General features: G+C 43.7%; 1 protein-coding gene across 1 annotated transcript; it reads left to right on the top strand.

The window, feature by feature from the left end:
* Positions 1 to 50: 50 nt before the first annotated feature.
* On the top strand, positions 51 to 18,263 carry Prpf4 (pre-mRNA processing factor 4). The gene is given in 18 exon segments (XM_038335000.2): positions 51 to 164; positions 825 to 1,002; positions 4,812 to 4,998; positions 7,646 to 7,733; positions 8,387 to 8,440; positions 8,443 to 8,468; positions 8,617 to 8,626; positions 8,628 to 8,733; positions 9,367 to 9,457; positions 10,621 to 10,679; positions 11,780 to 11,884; positions 11,887 to 11,902; positions 13,403 to 13,463; positions 13,466 to 13,494; positions 16,060 to 16,182; positions 16,299 to 16,406; positions 16,487 to 16,605; positions 17,085 to 18,263. Coding segments are annotated over 18 exon segments (1,581 nt in total). The 5' UTR covers positions 51 to 137; the 3' UTR covers positions 17,279 to 18,263.
* The last annotated feature ends 1,577 nt before the right edge of the window (positions 18,264 to 19,840 follow it).

Below are 19,840 nucleotides of genomic sequence, written 5' to 3'. Positions count from 1 at the left end.
CGCGACTCCCAGAGCAGGGTGTACGCTCCTGATACGTTTCCGGCCAGTGACGCACTTCCTCTTCGCTGGGCGCGCGGTGGACGGTCTGAAAAGCAGAGCGCGGATTTGGCTAGGGCCTCGCGGCTCCGGAGCCAAGCATGGCCTCCTCTCGAGCCTCCTCCACGGTACGGAGCTTCGGGTCGCAGCTCAGGCCGATCCTCTCCCAGAAAGGGCGGGGTCCCCACGGGAAGGGGCCGTTACTTTGCGGGTCAGGGCGGAGGAGTAAGGCTGAGGAACCGTAGTACGGAGCTTACAGACTTTTCCTGATTTCTGAACGCCTTCGTGTGCTGCAGCTATCTGCATCTCTCTTACTTCAGCCCCGAGCAGTGTACACTTTTTATGACTGCTCCAAAACACGGTGCTTAAAAAATGGGGACATGTCTTGACTTAAACGAGGCCTCCCAACTTCTAATTGGCTCTGGAAGTATTTGAAATGTGTATTCCAGTAACATTGTGACTTGGTGCACCTAAAACCGCCCTGATTGTGTTTAGGTTATTCTTGGTATTTGTCCAGTGATGAGCAGTTGTTCTTGTAAAACCGAAGATTGCCTTTCCAATAAAATAAAGTATACGAGTCCCAAAGCAAACCAGATACTTCAAACAGAAATTGATTCGTTGTATTTGTCTGCCAAACCTAACGAGAACCGAAACTCACACAAAATCTTGATGAATACCCACCTTGTCACTGTTTTTGGAGGAAATAAAACGAAAAAGCATTAGCTTCATGCTTTTGGGAAGCATGGTTTACTAGGACTAAGCCTTAATCGGGGTCTTTGATTTAACAGGCAACCAAAGCTAAAGCACCTGATGATTTAGTTGCTCCTGTTGTGAAGAAACCACACATCTATTATGGAAGCTTGGAAGAGAAAGAGAGGGAACGCCTGGCCAAAGGAGAATCTGGGATTTGGGGGAAAGAAGGACTGAAAGCAGGCATTGAAGCCGGGAATATTAATATAACCTCTGGTAAGATACAAATTGTGGCCGGGTGGTGCTGACGCATGCCTTTAATCCCAGCACTTTGGGAGACAGAAGCAAGTGGGTCTCTGTGAGTTCGAGGCCAGCCTGGGCCACAAGAGCTAGTTCCAGTATAGGCTCCAAAGCTACAGAGAAACTCTGTCTCAAAAAACCAAAAAGATACAAACTGTGAATCATCTTTCCTTATAAAAAAAAAAAAATTTATTTTACAGTGCAGGGGACTCCGACCCAGGGTTTTTTGCATAGTAGGCAAGTGTTCCACCACTGAACCACACAGTCCCATCCTTTGGCTAATCAGTTGCCTTTGAACTCTGCCTCCCTCTGCCTCTTCCCAGGCACTAGAACTAGGTGTACACCACTATGCACCTTTGATGCCAGTTTTTCTGGTGAACACATTCCCAAACCACATAGGGTCAGCACCTTTGGTTCTTGACCTGGGGAGCTAGTTCAGGTGACAGAAAGTTTGCTATGCAACCGTTAGAACTTGAGACTGATTCCTCAAAACCCATGTTATTTTGTTTGGATTTGGGGCGAGGGTGTTGGAAAAGGATTTGGAGATTTAGCTCAGTGGTAGAGCACTTACCTAGCAAGCCCAGGGTCCTGGGCTTGGGCCTCTGCTCTGAAAATAAAAAAGACAAAATAACAAAAAAAGGGGCTGAAGAGATTGCTGAGCCGTTAAGAGCACTGGCTCCTCTTACAGAGTTCTGAGTTCGATTCCCAGCAACCACATGGCAGACCATATTATCTATAGTGGAGTCTGATGCCTTATGGCATGCAGGGATACTTGATGTTAGAGCATCATATATAAAATATGTACATAAAATAAAAAGAATTTAAAACCTGAATGTGGCGGTACTTTGTTGTAATCCCAGCATGAAGGAGACAGACTGACTTCCACATATGTGCACACACACAACCTTTCCCTTCGATTCTTACCATGAATTTGCAACTTCACCTTCTTGACAATGCGTGCATTTCTTATATTTTATACAGTTCTTTACACAAATTACTGGTAATCTTTGAAATCAGTGAGTGTTTGGGTTCATCAGTTTTATTTGTCTTTGGGAGATGTAACCTAGTTCTGGCATTGAAGTGTAATTCAATCTGTTTATAGTATTTGCTCTTTTCTAGTTTGTTTGTTTGTGTTTTTGTCTTTCAAGACAGGTGTTTCTGTGTGTAACCCTAGAGCAGGCTGGCCTCAAACTCAGAGATTGACCTGCCTCTGCTTTCTAAATACTGGGATAAAAGGTGTGTGCCACCACCACCCAGTTTTCTAGGTTTTTTTGTTTGTTTGTTTTGTTTTAATGTAGATTAAAATAATCTTTTTAGTATAAGGTGACAGTTACTTTTAAAAGATTTTTTTAAGCCAGGCAGCGGTGGCGGCACCTTTAATGCCAGCACTTGTGCATTGGGTGTATTCTGAGGAGTTCCATGCAGTTATAAATGTGCCTTTTTTTTTCCTTCTGTAAATGATACCATGATGTGTAAATTGTTTTATAGCCTACATTTTCCCACTTGTATACTGTTGCAGTTTGTCTCTTTATGTTACTGTCAAGACATGTATTAATTCATTTTGGTTTATGAGACAGGCTCTCTACTTTAGCTCAAACTGGCCTAGAAGTTGTGGTAGTCTTCCTACCATGCCCTCCTTGTGCTAGATAACAGATGGGAGCCACCATGCCCAGCTTAAGTTTTACATCATTAGATAAAGTTATGCATAGTTATCGTAAGAAATTAGATTAGAACAGAAAGGTGAAGAAAAGTTTGATAATTCGTCTGGGGGCTGGGGGTGCTTGCCTGGCATGGTGGCACACACCTGTTACCCTAGCACACAGGTACTAGAGGCAGAAGAATCACGTCAGGAGCATCCTAGGCTACATAGTTTGAGGCTGTCCTGTCTCAAACAAACAGACAAAAAACACAGAACTGGGGATAGAGTGCTTGTCTAACGTGTGTAAGGTTCTGGGTTCAATCCCTAGACCATAAGAAAATTATTTTTTTAATATTTATTTATTATGTATACACTAGTCTGTGTGTATGCCTGCAGGCCAGAAGAGGGCACCAGACCCCATTAAGAGATGGTTGTGAGCCACCATGTGGTTGCTGGGAATTGAACTCAGGACCTTGGAAGAGCAAGCAATGTTCTTAACCTCTGAGCCATCTCTCCAGCCCCGCCTTTTTTTTTTTTTTTTAAGGAAATAAAAGATTCCCATGCAGAAAGGGTTGTGTGTGTCTTTCTCTGCACACACAATACTCTTTGACTGTCGCTAAGTGACCTTTATTCCCATACCACCTCCTTTTATATCCAAATGTGGGCGCTTACTCTGGGTTTTAAAACTAGTCACTATAGGGCTGGAGAGATGGCTCAGTGGTTAAGAGCATTGCCTGCTCTTCCAAAGGTCCTGAGTTCAATTCCCAGCAACCACATGGTGGCTCACAACCATCTGTAATAAGGTCTGGTGCCTTCTTCTGGCCTGCAGGCATACACACAGACAGAAAATTGTATACATAATAAATAAATAAATAAATATTTTTTTAAAAAAAACCTAGTCACTATAGTATCCACAAAGCTTATGGTCACAAAGTCTCGTCTTTCCTGGCCGGTATTTCGTCTTACCAGTAAATGTGTGTGAATGCTCTTATAGTGGTGTTACTTCAGCAGGTAGCTTTGGCAGTTCTTAAGTAATATTTCTGTTGGACCTTTTGAATAAAAGCCTGGTTGACTCCTTTGCTTAGGGATATTCTGTTCTCTCTAAGTGTGTAACGAGACAACCAAAAGAATGAAAGAAGTAGCCTGGCTCTCCTCTCAATTTAGAGCGTCATTTTGGCTTATGTGTTTGGTGTCATTTAATGAGCTAAATATGCTGAACTATAAAAAGATAGATTAGGTAGGCTAATTCTTTCATATGCTTACAACTTTACAACTTATTGAAAACCAAAGATATTTGCATATTAATAAGATGGATATACTTATTTATTAATAGGATTAAATCTTGGCTGAATATAATATTGCAAGGCAGGGCATTTTAAATGTTTTTCATAGCACTTTGATTTTTTTATTTTTTAATTTAAATCAACAACTCAGATAGTGGATTTTTTTTGTTGTTATTGACCCTTTTTTTTCTTTTTTTATTTGTTTTGAGACAGGGTTCCTCTGTAGTGTTGGTGCCTGTCCTGGAACTAGCTCTTGTAGACCAGGCTGGCCTCAGACTCACAGAGATCTGCCTGCCTCTGCCTCTTGGGTGCTGGGATTAAAAGCGTGCGCCACCACTGCCCGGCTCTTCCTTCCTTTCTATCGGACAAGGTCTGTATGGCCCATGCTGTCCTGAAACTCACTATATTTATGTAATCAAGTATGACGTTGATCTCCTGGTCTTCTTGCCTCTTCCCATGTGCTGAGATTACAGGCGTGTACCGCCCCATGTCCCCCATAACTGAACCATATTGTAAGAGTAAAAAACTTTGTAAAGACTTTGCAATTCATAACAGGTAATGGCTTTGAGGTAGTGTTCCTTAGTGTTGTGTAGCACAACAGACTTGCATTGCAGAGTTGCACGTGCTCAGAAACAAGGCTACAGCAAAGCTGCATGGTGCAACCCTCGGGCACTGACAAAAACAACTCTGATTTGATTTTCAGATTAGTCACACCAGCACCTTCAGAAACCTTTCGATATTGCTGAATTCTTTGTGAGCCCATGGTGCCTCCACTCAGTGTAAGAAGCTATACTGTAAAACAGACTCTGATTGGTGCTGTTTCTAATTGTTTCTTTCACCTGTGTTGCCTGTTCTTCGCATAGGGGAAGTGTTTGAAATTGAGGAGCACATCAGTGAGCGGCAGGCAGAAGTCTTGGCAGAGTTTGAAAGAAGAAAGAGAGCCCGGCAAATCAATGTCTCCACAGATGACTCAGAGGTCAAGGCTTGCCTTCGAGCCTTGGGAGAACCTATCACACTTTTTGGAGAGGGCCCTGCTGAACGAAGAGAAAGGTGTCCTTTATAGTTACACTTTTTTTTTTTAATTACAAGGTTTCTAGTGTTATGGATTATAAAGAAGGTCCAGCTTTCCTATCAAACCTTTTCCTGCTCTAATATGAAGTTGTTTGAAAATGCTGGGATTTTTTTGTTTGTTTTCTAAGATGTGCTCTAATTAGTAATTCTGTATGCATCTGTGTCTGGGAATGTGCACCTGAGTTCTGGTACCCTGGGAGTTCGGAAGAGGGTGCTATCCCCTGAGGCAGTTGTGACCTGCCTTACGTGGATTCTGGGAACCGAACTTGGCTTCTCTGGAAGATCAGGAAGCACTCCTTAACTGCTGAGCCATGTCCTCTGGCCCTGGTACACAATATTTCACTTTTTGGTTTTCTCTCAACTTGTAGAGCTTAAGTGCCATTTGCTCACAGAAGCCTTTCTCCTGTGAAGTAAGCTCTGTTTTTTCTGTCAAAGCCCTTTTAAAGGATACGTTTTAAAATCCTGTCTATGTGTGTTTGTCTGTGGACATTTATGTGCCTTCATACAAGTGTGGGGTCCCTACAACAACTTTGTGAACATGGTGTCCCAGTGATTTGTCTCAGGTCAGCATGCTTGGCAGTAGACAACCGTTACATGCTGAGCCTCCTCACCAGCCCTGGCTGTGTGTTTGCTGCTTGTCTCCCTCACCTTGCCGAGTGCTTGTGTTGTAGAAAGTACTGCTCTTGGTCCTTGTGTCCCGACCTCCACCACCGTGACTCATGTCGGCCACTGTGACCCTGGATCCGGTTTTCTCCCTTTGTTCTTCTCTCCCCTCACCACCTTAGCACTCTCAGCGCACACCCTCCTATGGGTAGCATGGATATCCCTGAGCACACCAGACCTCCCGTGCTCCATATTCCAGCCCCACTGAGCCATTGCGGGTCTAAGCTCACTTGTTTCCCTGACTGTTACCTTCACATTTCTTTCACCCCTCTGCCTCAGCTGGCATTTTTGTGTTTTGACTCTTTGGCCTGAACAAGCACTTGACAACACCCTTTTCTGTAAGGCCTTCCCTGATATCTGCCCCACACTCTTCCATATGACTTTCACATTCTGCTCACCACTGTCCAAATCTGGTGTGATGTACTGTGCTCTGCGGTCTTTCACAATTATTCTTTAGTTTTTAGTTTTGCTGCTGTTGCTTTGAGACAGGGGTCTCACTATATAGCCTTGGCTGACCTGGAGCTTACCATCACACTTAGCTTTAATTTTTATTTTATTGTAACAAGGGCTCAGTGTATGGCCCTGACTGCCCTGGAACTCACTTTGCAGACCAGGCTAGCCTAGAATTCAAGGCGACCCACCTACCTCTACCTCCAAGTGCTGGGGTTAAAAGTATATGCCATCAAGCCACTTCCTTCAGAACTGTTCTCCCCTTCCCCAGCCCCCGAGACAGGGTTTCTCTATGTGACTCTGACTGTCCTGGGACTCGCTCTGTAGACCATTCAGAGACCCACCTGCCTCTGCCTTCCGAGTGCTGGTCTAAAGGCGTGCGCTGGGGGCTGGAGAGATGGTTCCGTGGTTAAGAACACTAGCTGTTCTTGCAGAACCTGGGTTCAGTTCCCAGCAACCACATGGTGGCTCAAAGCCACCTATAAGTCTAGTTCCAGGGGATCTGATACCTTCTTAGAACCCCCACAGGGACTGGGTACGTGTGTGCCAATTAGACATACGTGAAGGTAAAAATATTCATACAATAAAAATAAGTAGGCCAGACGGTGGTGGCACACACACCTTTAATCCCAGCACTCGGGATGCAGAGACAGACAGGCAGTTCTCTGTGAGTTCGAGGCACAGCCTGGTCTACATACCAAGTTCTAGTACAGGCTCTAAAAAGCTACAAAGAAACCCTGTCTTGAAACCGCCCCCCTTAAAGGAAAATATATTTACTAAAATAGAATAGAATAAGGCAGGCACCACCATACCCAACTTGAAACTATTCTTAGTCACTCCATATACCTAGCCCAAGTCAGCGCCTGCACATCATGGCATTAGTGGGTTCAGCTGTCCTTAAAGACTAAGTGGCAGCCATGTATAGGCCAGTTGACTCTAAGTGGAAGAGAATTAATTGCCTAAGAGCTGCATTTCAGGAGCCTTCAAATAAAGAAGGAAGAATGGAGGAGGTCTGAAGAGAAGGCAGGACACCTTCCTGTTCACTGTGGTCTTGCCTTTTTTCCTCTTTTCTCATCCATAGTCATCTGATGCCCAAAAATATTGACTTGGAAAATGCCAGAAGTAAATGCTTTATAAATTTTAAATTGCACACCATTCTGAGTGATATACTGAAATCTCATACCACCCAGCTGTCTCTTTGTCTGCTCTATCCTTATATCTGTGCAGTAGAATAAGGGTATTTTCAGAGTGAGAAGAAAGAAAACAGACTCTGTAAACATAATTTTAAAAATCTGGGTTGTTGTTATTTTCATTTTAACTTGCCTAATTTATGAACTAAACTTTGTCCCTAATAATATGAGCCGGGAAACACACCACAGTGTGGATAAGGTTCATTGCTCCCTGTGGTTGTAGGCATTCAGGGATCTTGACATGGCTCTCACTAGTGGTGTTGGATTCCTACTGAACCCTTTGACACTTCATTCATATTGATTTCTGACCTTTTTTGTTACAGGTTAAGAAATATCCTCTCAGTGGTTGGAACCGATGCCTTAAAAAAGACTAAAAAAGATGATGAGAAATCTAAGAAATCAAAAGAAGAGGTAAAATGTGAAGAAATTGGAGAATAGGTCTCCCCAGTACTGTGCTTTGCTAGGATAAAGAGAGCTATCTACAGGTTCTACCATCTATGAATGGTTGATCTCAAGAACTGGTAATTATATGACTGTGAATGGCATTATAAGTTCTCCATTCATGAAGGCACCATAGCACTCTCGATGTGACTCAATAAGAAACCAAAAAACTGCCAGGCAGTGGTGGTGCACGCCTTTATCCCAGCTCTCAGGATGCAGAGGCAAGCAGAGCTCTGTGAGTTCGAGGCCAGCCTGGTCTACAAGAGTTAGGTTCTGGGTCAGTCAAGGCTACACAGAGAAACCCTGTCTCAGAAAGGAAAAAAAAATTAGGGGGACTGGAAAGAGCTCAGCCCTTCAGAGTGTGCGCTGATCTTCAAGATTCCAGCAGTGCACAACTGCTAGCAATCTGCTGTGGTCCTCTGGCCTCCATGGCACCTCCATTCACATACACTACGTCCCCATATAGATACATAACACAGGTAAACCATTCTTCTTTTTTAAAGAAAGCAAGTAGTTAATAAAAATGACATGTGCCTGCTTCGTTCTATTCTGAGCCAGTTCACTTTCCTTGTGAGCGGGTACACCTGCAGACCTAATGTGTCTTCTGTTTACTTCCTTTTTAGTATCAACAAACCTGGTACCATGAAGGACCAAATAGCCTAAAGGTGGCCAGACTGTGTGGATTGCTAATTATTCACTCCCCAGGTAAGCAGAGGTCCAAGAAGAAAGGAGTCTGTCATTCACGGGTGAGGATAGACTCTTACAATGGTAGTGTTAATTGTGTGGGATTTAGAAGTAGAGTGTACAGACCCTTGTTGGTAGCTCCTTCAGTGATGATGTTTATGGGTCACAGAGCAATGAAACCGCTTGGAAGAGGCCCGTCTCCATAAGGAGATTCCTGAGACAACCAGAACCTCCCAGATGCAAGAGCTGCACAAATCTCTCCGGGTAAGGTGGCTCTTCACTGTTTGTCCAGTCTCTTAATAGAGATTGTTTGAGCCCCACCCACAGGAATGGATCAGTATGTGGGAGGGCACCGCCAGCTTGTGGTGACAAGGACGTTCTGTGCTTTGTGCTCACAGAGACCAGTGCTTCTGCTCTGGCTGCTCCCTTCTAATGGGTCAAAGCTGTGCTATGCTTTTCCTCTGTAGTTTTTGTTTGTGTTTAGCTGACATAAAAGCTAAAGAGGTACCCTGCGCAGTGGTGGTGCACACCTTTCATCCCAGCACTCTGGAGGGAAAGGCAGTGGATCTCGGTGAGATTGAGTTCAGCCTGGGTTTACAAAGTTTAAGGACAAACCAAGGTTGCAGAGGAGAAACCCTTGGGGGTCCGGAGTGCGGCGGATAATGAAGCTAGATAAACAAGTGGCCTTCCAGATAACCCTTGATTCTATACTTTCCATCTTTTTCATCAACATTAGTGCCATCTAACAATGGCCATGCATAAAAAATCTGGAGGTGGATTAAACTGAGAGGTTGTTACTTCTGCCTCTCCTTGCTCCCAAATCCCCAATCTCCATCTTTTTCCACAAAGTGAAAAGCCAAAGAACTCTTTGATTAGCCTTTTTAAGTGATCACCTTTTTTGTTGTTTGCTGTTTTATAGTCTTGAATAATTTCTGCAGTCAGATTGGGACGATCTGGCCTATCTCCTACTGCCACTTCAGTCCCGATCTAAATGCTAGCCACAGCTGTTGGTAAGTTTCATTTACAATAACATTTCCTGAATTGTGCATGGATCTAAAAGAAAAATGTCTTTGTCGCAGAGATCTTTCCTCTGCCCGCTTCGTGCTTCCGCAGGTCTTCTGTTCGGTGTTTGACCTGCCCATGAAGGTCCCTCCGAGACCATGGCGTGTAACGTCTGTCCTGTTCCTCCTCTGCTGTTTTGAAGTTCATAGGGGAATTTTATAAACCAAGTATATATTTTCATGTCTTAGTCCAGCTTTGGTCTTTTAGTTCTGTGGTCTCGCTGAGGCAGGCAGTCCTTGGGAGCCTCGGTGCCTTTGTTACACTGTTGGTACAGTAGCTAATACTTGTCATGCATTTGGTAAGAATTTGGTGTTAATTATTAGTCTTATCTTTGTATAATTACCACATATACAGGAACGTTGGGGTGCTAGGGTGTGTGTGTGGTGTGTGTTGTGTGTTCATGTGTTCATGTGGGCGTATGCCACGTGCAGTTCCATATGTATTGCTGTTGGAGGCCAGAGGCCAGTGTTGGATGTTTCTTCTTCCTTCCTTTCCCAATTGCTCTCCACTTTATTTTGAAATAGGGTCTCTTACTGAATTGGAATTATCACTTCCCCGAGACTGACCGGTCCATGAGCCCATCCCTGTGTTGGGGTTATAGACATTATACACTGAACTATGGTTGCTGGGAACCTAGACTCAGATCCTCATGTTTGCATACCAAGCACTTTATTGAGTATGTGAGCCAATTCCTGAACCCTGATTTACTTTATTTTTGCTTTTTTCTGGATCATAGCTATCTAAGAAAGAAGAAACTTAACACTGACTACAGTAGGCAGAAGGTGAAGCTCTTGCTCAGGAGAAAGCCAGAGGCTAAAGTACTTGGTAGATGGCAAAATACTGCTCAGATTTCAGGTCCAATTTAATTTTTCTCCCTTCCCTTGCAAGTTGACGTATACATTTGGAATAGCAGCTTGCATGCCGTGATAGTCTAGAGGAGGCCACTGATTCCCGGGAGCTGCTATAGCCCTCCTTCAACAAGCCTTTGCTTTTTCTGTTGGCCACTGTCGAATGTATAGGGGCAAGACAAAACTGTCTTTCAGTGATACTATGAAGGTGCATTTCCTCCCAGACCAAGCCTAGCTGAGGTGCTTTCCTTTGTGTTTGATAGGAGTGGGCTCTGCAAACTCTGGTCTGTGCCTGACTGCAGCCTCCTTCACACTCTTCGAGGTGAGTTACTATCTCAGATACAGTACACATCACTGCTTCTGTGTGTATACACGTGGGTATGTACTCTGTGTACATATGTAAGTGCCAGCAGAGACTGGGTGATGGTGTCTGACCCCCTGGAGCTGGAGTCACAGACAGTTAGGAGCCACCTGATGTGGGTTCTGGGAACCCAACTCAGGTCCTTTAACTGATGAGTTATTTTTCCAGCCTATGCATTGCATTTTGATTTGAGTGGATGTGTGTGCTTTTCTCTCCCCACAACACTAGAATACCATGACTTCACATGCATGCAGTCTGTCTTCCTGTCCAGCCACATTGGCTTTTACCGCATCTAAATTAAAAAACACAAAAGTTTTTTGTGTTTTGCTTTTTGATTTGGCTTAGTCTTTTGAGAGTGGAATCTTACTATGTTTTCCAGGCTGGCTTTCAATTCAGTATCTTCCTGCTTTGGCCTCCCAAGTGCTGGAATTACAGATATAGTCCACTCTGCCATTTTTTTGCCCCCCCCCCAATTAAAAACAAAAATACAATTTGAGGATTTGTTTAAAACAATTCTTTTGGTGGCTGGAGAGATGGTTCAGCAGCTAAAAACATTCTTTACAGAGAACCTGAACCCACATTATGTGGCTTGCAGCTGTCTGTAATTCTGGCTCCAAGAGATCCAGTGACCTCAGTAGGCACTCACTCATGTGCACGTACTCACACACATATACATAATTTTAAAACCTTTTTGTTTTGTTTTTTTGAGACAGGGTTTTTTTGTAGCTTTTCAGCCTGTCCTGGAACACACTGTGTAGACCAGGCTGGCTTTGAACCCACGGAGATCCTACTATCTCTGCCTCCCGAGTGCTGGGATTAAAGGTGTGCACTACCACCACCCAGCTTAAATCTTAAAAATAAAAAATAAATAGCTGGGCATGGTGGCACACACCTTTAATCTCAGCACTCAGGAGGCAGAAGTAAGAAGTAGATAGATCTTTGTAGACTCAAGGCCAGCCACGAATGCAGAGTCTTTTTTTAGTAGTTGACTATCACTTTAATACTGTTTGTTCACATTCCTTAGTGTAGAACCCTCTGACTGCTCTCCTTTATCTCTTTAGGCCATCAACACAAATGTAGGAGCATTGTATTCCATCCTAAATCCACCCGTCTCATTGGACCAAAGGATGTCAACTTGGCCTCTTGTGCTGCTGATGGTTCTGTGAAGCTTGGAGTCTGGACAGGTAATTATTACCATTCTGCAGTCCCCAGTGCCATCCCTAAAGGAGACAGGCAGTCGGCTAGCCCTTAGGTTTAAGATGGGACATTTAACCCCAGACATGCGCCAGGAGTCCAGGAAACTCACTGAAAATAGAAGATGTCTTTCATAGACTATTTTTGTTCTCAGAAGGTGTGCTGGGATTTTCTTTCCTACTTGCTTTGGGCTTCAGTTTATTGCCTTTAGCATAGTAAGTCACTGATTCCCAGCTCCCATTATTGTAAAACAACCCCAGTTTAACCTACATGGTAGGTAAGCATTGGTGGAATGCAGTTTTGTGAGCTCCTGAATCTATGCACACAGCCACAGAGGAGAGGCAAGTGAGGTTTGTCTGGCAGTACAGGCCACTGGTGTCATCCTCTATCTGGGGTGCATTTTGCAACTACAGCATTTTCTTTTTCGTGTGGGCATGTGGGTGTTTTTACTAGTCCTCTCAAAATTTTAGAAGCATACTGTGATCTGAAAGACACTTGAATGCTCATTTTTCTTTCCTAGAGAAAGCATGGCAAGGTTTTATTCCAGAATTTTCCAAAGCACTAATTAGCATCTGCAGTCTTTGCCAGATAGGATCTCAGCAACTAGCATGGCAAGTTTTAATTGCTTTTGTAATATTTAGCAATGCTGGTCTCCATAGGGCACTAGCTGGGTCTGAGGTGCTCATTGGCAGCGCTCCCTTGTAATTGCCCTCTTTGGGCTCGTGTTTATTTCCTCTCTGGTGTTCCAGCCTTTCTGTGTGTGCTAGGTAGCAGAAATTAGTGGCCTCCTAGCTTAGGAGTTCTTTTTTATTTGGATCTTTGAACAGACTAATAAGTAAGATTATTCGGGACCCCATTGAACCATAACTGATTTCAGTATTCATACCTCTACCAAAGTATGTTTTTCCTTTTTGAATCTATGCACTCCTTTGATACAGTGAATCTGTTCTGCTCCATTGCTCTGAAGAACATTTCTCTAATCCCCAGTATAGAATGTATTGACACAATGAACTGAGATAGTGATCCTTTGCCCTGTGGTCACAGAACGTTAAGAAGTAGCTTACAGGGGGCTGGAGAGATGGCTCAGTGGTTAAAAGCATTGCCTGCTCTCCAAAGGTTCCTGAGTTCAATTCCCGGCAACCACATGGTGGCTCAAAACCATCTCTAATGAGGTCTGGTGCCCTCTTCTGGCCTGCAGGCATACACAGACAGAATATTGTATACTAAATAAATATTTTTTTTAAAAAAAAAAAAGAAGTAGCTTACATTATTGTTCTCCCTAAGATTGTAAGCCATTAAAGGTACAGTTACAAGGTAGCGCAGAGCCTTGTACAGGGTGCTGTCAGCCCTGTGCTGCACAGTGTAGAACATACTTGGTGATACCTGTGTACAAGCGACAGCGAGTGTATCTGCACAGTAGCAAATAAACTGAATGGGCTGTGCATGGCTGCCAAGGTATTTAACCCCTATGTGTATGTTATTCCTTTCAGTGATGAGCCAGTGGCAGATATTGAAGGCCATACGGTGCGTGTGGCTCGGGTAATGTGGGCATTCCGTCGGGACGTTTCCTGGGCACCACCTGGTAAGCCACATGTTTAGTGTCCACTTCATACAAGCTGTTGGTTTTGATAATCCTTTTCAGTTATCTGCCAGGTAAATATTTAGAGCAAGGATCTTCAATTAAAACCATTCTCAAACTGCAGTGTCAGAATCAGAAGAAATTCAAAAAATAGTTAGGGCAGAGTATATTTACTTTAAATCTCACTGAGTGTGCAACACATTATATTGAAACTCTCAACTAGGTATGGTGGCACACACCTATAATCCTGGCACTCAGCAGTCTAAAGCAAGAGTATCACAACCTTGAGGCCAAACTGGACTACATAGCAAGACTTAAAAAAAACCAAATAAATAAAAAGCAGAGTTGGGCAATGGTAGCTCATGCCTTTTAGCCCACCACTCAGGAGGCAGAGACAGGTGAATCTCTATGAGTTTGAGGCCAGCTTTATCTACTGAACAGATTCAGGACAGCCAGGACTACACAGAAACCCTATCTTGAAACACTAATAAAGAAGATTTCCCTGTGCCAACATGTTGACTTCTTTTTCTGGTTCTGTAAGTTTAGTAAGGCTTAGTTCTATTAAAAATATTTTTCTTTGAGATTTAAGTAACATACAATAGAATGGATTGTTTTATTATACAAGTCAACCTTGACAAGTATATACCGCTTATAACCCACACCCTCACCACCCCTTCTTACTCTCCCCTTCCAAAGCAGCCTCTGACTTGATTTGTTCATTCTGCCTGCTTATACCCATCTGTGCTCTTAAGCTCAGCTCTGTGTCTGCCACTTTATTTATTCTCCTGTTGATGGGCACATGGGTGTTCTAGATTGTGGCTAGTTGAGATAAAGCTACTATAAATACTTTTTTTTCCTTTTAATGTATGTTTGGCCAGAAAGGGCCATTGGATCCCCTAGAATGAGAGTTATACAAGGTTGGGAACTTTCGCTAGGTGCTGCGAATCAGACTTTGTCCTCTGGGAGAGTAGCCCATGCTCTTAACCACTGAACCATCTCTTCATCCCTAGCTATAAATATCCTTATTGAAGCTTTTTATGGTTTTTTTTTCTGCTTTCTCTTGGGTAGATACCTAGAAGTACAAATGCTAGTTCATAGAGTGAATTTATATTTAGCTTTATGAAAATAGTCAGACAAGGGCTAGAGAGATGGCTCAGCGGTTAAGAGCATTGACTGCTCTTCCATAGGTCAGTCCCAACAACCGCGTGGTGGCTCATAGCCAGTTATAATGGAATTTGATACCCTCTTCTGGTGTACCTGCAGATAGAACATCATATATATATGATATTTTTTTAAAAATTTCAGGCAAGCTGGGTTCAGTGCCATGTGCTTTTACAGTCCCAAGTCTCAGCAGGAGGGCCTCAAGTTTGAGTCCAGCATGGGCTTCATAGTAGGTCCCCGCTCCCCAGAGTAAACGACGGCTGAATTGTGGCTGCTTTGTTCTGTGTGTAGCTCTGTCAGGCTTCCTGTCTCAGCCACTGTAGCTGGCACATAGACGTTAGTGTTACTGCTGACAGCTGTAGGCTTTTGCCATGTGCTTATGAGTCATGTGCATGCCTTCTTTTTTTTTTTTTTTTTTTTTTTTTTTTTTGTTTTTTGGGGGTTTTTTTTGTTTTTTGTTTTTCGAGACAGGGTTTCTCTGCAGCTTTGGAGCCTGTCCTGGAACTAACTCTTGTAGACCAGGCTGGTCTCGAACTCACAGAGATCCGCCTGCCTCTGCCTCCCGAGTGCTGGGATTAAAGGCATGCGCCACCACTGCCCGGCTAGCGTATGCCTTCTTTGGTGCAGGGTCCACTCTTTGCCCTTCTAGAGTTTATTTTTTCTATATTTGTAGCACCATGTAGAAATCACTGAAGATTTCTATTAAAATTGCTGTAGCACCCTTGTGAAACCTACTCATGAATATTTGGGTCTGTTCTGTATCTGCTCTGTTTGTCTATCTAGATTTTTTATTATACCGACATCCAGTTGAGACTCTAGTAAATATGCAAATGCTTGCATGGTGGATGAAAGGATATAATAATGGAATGGGGAGGGGGACAGTGCAGTCTTTGCTGGGCTGTTTCTCAAGAATTTTTTTTTTTATTTGTGCTGGTGGCTGAACCCAGGGCCCTGCACATAACAGGCAAGCCCCATCTCCTACTCTTGAGCCCCTAACCTTAAACCAGGGAGTTTTTTTTTTTCGTTTGTTTGTTTTGGTTTGGTTTTCGAGACAGGGTTTCTCTGTGGCTTTGGGGCCTGTCCGGAACTCAGAGATCTGCCTGCCTCTGCCTCCCGAGTGCTAGGATTAAAGGTGTGCACCACCACTGCCCAGCTAGGGAATTCTTTTTTAAAAATAGCCACTAAAGCAAAGTATAGAATGTTCTTGTTCTCCCAATTATCATTTAAGACATATAGGCATGAATGGTGAGGCATTGTTTATGCCAGAATGGAATTTCTTGTTAATATGATTGAATGAATAGTTTGAGGAACATGAACTAAGCTATAGTTCTTTATAGTACCTTGAATATAGAAGACACTGAGTCTGCTCCTTGATTGTTGGTATAATTTCTTTGATTTATTTTTAAGTTATGACCGTTCATGGCGCTTGTGGGATTTAGAAGCTCAAGAGGAGATCCTGCATCAGGAAGGCCACAGCATGGGTGTGTATGACATTGCCTTCCATCAAGATGGCTCTTTGGCTGGCACTGGGTAAGACTTCCTCCACAAAGCAAGGGGGTGGGCAGGTCAGTAGTCTTACTTCTTAGGCATCCCTGCTTCCCTATGGAACTGGATTCTGAGTATTCACATATGTGTTGTTTCTTCAGGGGACTGGATGCATTTGGTCGAGTTTGGGACCTGCGCACAGGACGGTGCATTATGTTCCTAGAAGGCCACCTTAAAGAAATCTATGGAATAAATTTCTCCCCCAATGGGTAAAGCACATTCAGTGAATGGGAAGGGTTCTGGTCAGATAGTACTCTTTGTTTCTAACTATGATACTTCTGATCCACAGCTACCACATTGCAACTGGCAGCGGTGACAACACCTGCAAAGTATGGGACCTTCGGCAGCGACGTTGTGTCTACACCATCCCTGCCCATCAGAATTTAGTGACCGGTGTCAAGTTTGAGCGTAAGCTTTGCTCTTGTCTCAGCCTTAACACCAGACACTTCATGGAATATATGCCCAGGCATTGGACTTAGACATGGAAACTCTATTAAAGAAGCAAATTTTAATTACCTTCCCTCTGCCATACCTATAGACAAAATTGTAGCAAAGCATGCTTCTTGAGGCAAAGACTTCTGTGAAGGCTCTGTTTCATTTGTCCTCCATGGACAGGCAGGCAGTAAATGCTTGGTGTTACTGAACAGACTGCAAACCAGAGAAGGATCACATAGCCTTCATACCATTATGAGTATTCTCAATCTCCTTATGACTGTCCCTTACCTTGGAGGCTCCCTAGAAATGTAGAATCTATGTGTTAGGTTTATCTGAATGGCAGAATATAACCTTTCTTTCAAATTATATGTTTGGCAGATCTTTGTGCTTTTGTGTTTTTAAGATCTTTTTGAATACTTAAATTTTTCATGCTTGCTTTATTTCTCCTACAGCTATCCATGGAGACTTCTTGCTCACAGGTGCCTATGATAACACAGCCAAGATCTGGACCCACCCAGGCTGGTCCCCATTGAAGACTTTGGCTGGTCATGAGGGCAAAGTAATGGGCCTAGACATTTCTTCTGATGGGCAGCTCATAGCCACTTGCTCGTATGACAGGACCTTCAAGCTCTGGATGGCAGAGTAGGCAAGACCATGGAAGGACTCGGGCCTTGTCCTCTCACCAAGGAGCCATTTTCCTCAGAGGAAAGAATTGTGCTGTGTTTTATCATGTTTTCTGCCAAATACCATGTGTAGGATTGGATTTTCACATCAGCCCCACTCTGAGTAGCCCAGTCTCTAGGTGATGGCAAATCCTTCATGATTAGAATGCAATTCTCGTCTCAGGTTCTGCCATGAACTTTGTAGACATTGTTTCCGACTCATCACTTTTGAATGCGCCTCCCACCTCTGCCAGTGCTTCAGAACCGTGACTGTTCTTTCATATTTAAAGTTTTTTTATTTGGCATTTTGAGACAGGTCTGTCTCTCTAGCCCTGACTGTCCTGAAACTTGGTGTATATGTCAGGAGGCTTCACACTGTAAGTGACCCTCCAGCCTCTGCCTTCCAAGTGACGGCATTACAGAAATGTGCTGCGGGCCTGACAGTTGGGTTTGTAATGCTTGAAACATGGCTCTCTGTGACATGGTTTGTGCTCCATACTACATGCGACCCAGCAGGAAAGATAGCAGACTGTATTTGAACCCCCAGTTAGTAAGGCCTGTGAGCAGGACCTGAGGTAAGCTCCTCTCTCGCCCCTGAGAATGGGGTGTCAAGCAGTGGACTGCAGCAAAGACTCACCGAGGTGTGCTGACTGCATCCACGACTCAGAACTGAACACATCCGCCTTGTGGCTGAAAACCTTCCATTTTGCTTTGAAGCTTGGCCTCCTAAGGCTATTGTATCCGTATTCAAAGGAGTTTTTAGAAAACAAGCGTGATGTCTGTGGTACAGCCTCCTTCCTGTTGATTATTTAAAGGGTGTACTTTATGTATTAAAGGGTACTTTGGTGTTACAGTAAATGGTGGGGGAAATCGCTATAGTCTATGTTTGGGCGTTCCAAACATAAACTTGTTTTTTTATTATACACTTGCTGAGAGTAAAATCCTACCATAAAAATATCTTTCAAAGGATTATTTTCTAGTTCATCATTTTATGAATCTTAATCATTAGTTTTGAGATCTAATATAATTTCAGGTGTGAATTGTCCAGTTTCTACCATCTTCACAGATTTTATAGTGGGTTTTTTAAGGGGGGAAAAGTGTAGGTCTTTTTGACAGGGTCTTTGCTCTGTAGCTCAGATTGGCCTCAGACTTCATGCTCCTGCCTCTGCATCTCAAGGTCTGTGAATTGCAGGGATAGAGTCGTTGGCCTGGGGAGCACTACTGTGAGCTCTGCCTGGGCTCCGCAGTAAAGTTAGCGTGGATTGTGCTGGCGTCCCCAGTATTAAGAACTGCGTTCTGTCAGCTTCCTGTTGTGTCCTGCTCCTCTGCAAATTATGGATATGTGATAGAAAGAAGACATGTTTTGAGGTCTTTGTTTTGTTAAGTTTTTTACTTCGTGTAGCCCTGGCCAACCTAGAACTTGGTGTATTAATTAGGCCAGGCTAGCCTCAAACTCAGTGATCAACCTGCATCTGCCTCCCAAGTGCAAGGATTAAAGAGGCATGCCCACTATGCCTGGCTAAACATATTTTAATCTGATTCCAGTTACAGCTAAAGGTATTTTCTCTATAGCTGTAAGCATCTCGGGTCTACCCTTCATTTGGAGCTTACCCTTAACCTTTTGTTTTCCCTTAATAGTGGGCCATGAAGAGCAGCTTTTCTTGAATTTCCCTACAGTGTTTATGAAGTGATGAGACTGCTGTGCCGCACCAAGTTTTGGTTCCTCTGATTTAAGCATGACTAGGACAACAATTTTTGGTTGTTCCACGAGAACACTTGAGCTGAAAATGTACTATGTAAGCCTTAGGCAGAGCAAATATCTGGAGGAGTAGCCATTTCTTCAACCATTTTAAGAGTGGAACCTAGGCCAGGTGGTGGCAGGAGGCAGGGGCAGGTGGATCTCTGAGTTCGAGGCCAGCCTGCTCTACAGCTTGAGTTCCAGCACAGCCAGTGCTACACAGAGAAAGCCTGTCTCAGATGATATCAATAAATAAAAGGATTGCTGAGATATATTCCCTTTTTATGGGCAAAACCGACTCCAGTGACCTGCAAAATTATCCAGCTACTAAGTGGTGGAACCATTTGAGACTGTGTGAAGTGATTTCCTAGTTATGTGGAGAATGTTGGCATACAACAAGACCAGGACTGCACGTGTCCTGCAGCAATTTCCCCTTTGTTCCTTACACATGCTGCTGACAAATCACTCTGACTGTGAAGAATCCTGTCATGTAGAACAGGCAGTCGCAGGTCTATGTCCCTAACCTCAGCACACCCAAAGATGTTCCCATGTTTCTAGATGTCCTGTAAGTGGGTGAGACTGCTAGTTAGGATTCTGTTCAGAGATGTCCCCAGCACTGCTGTGTGCCATTAAACCTTCAGGACCTGGCTGTTGCAAACAGGCCACCCATGAGGAGTCATTGAAAGCGATTAGCCCAGCTCTGTTCCCAGCTGCCCTCTGCCTTCTGGTATGCTGTGATGTGGCAGGCATCAACAAACTCCCTCCATGTGCTCAGTACCCTCTGAAACCATGAGCCCAAATCAGCTTC

The sequence above is a fragment of the Arvicola amphibius genome, chromosome 6, assembly GCF_903992535.2.
Source record: "Arvicola amphibius chromosome 6, mArvAmp1.2, whole genome shotgun sequence".
Classification (NCBI taxonomy): Eukaryota; Metazoa; Chordata; class Mammalia; order Rodentia; family Cricetidae; genus Arvicola; species Arvicola amphibius.
This window is presented reverse-complemented; position numbering and strand designations above follow the sequence as displayed.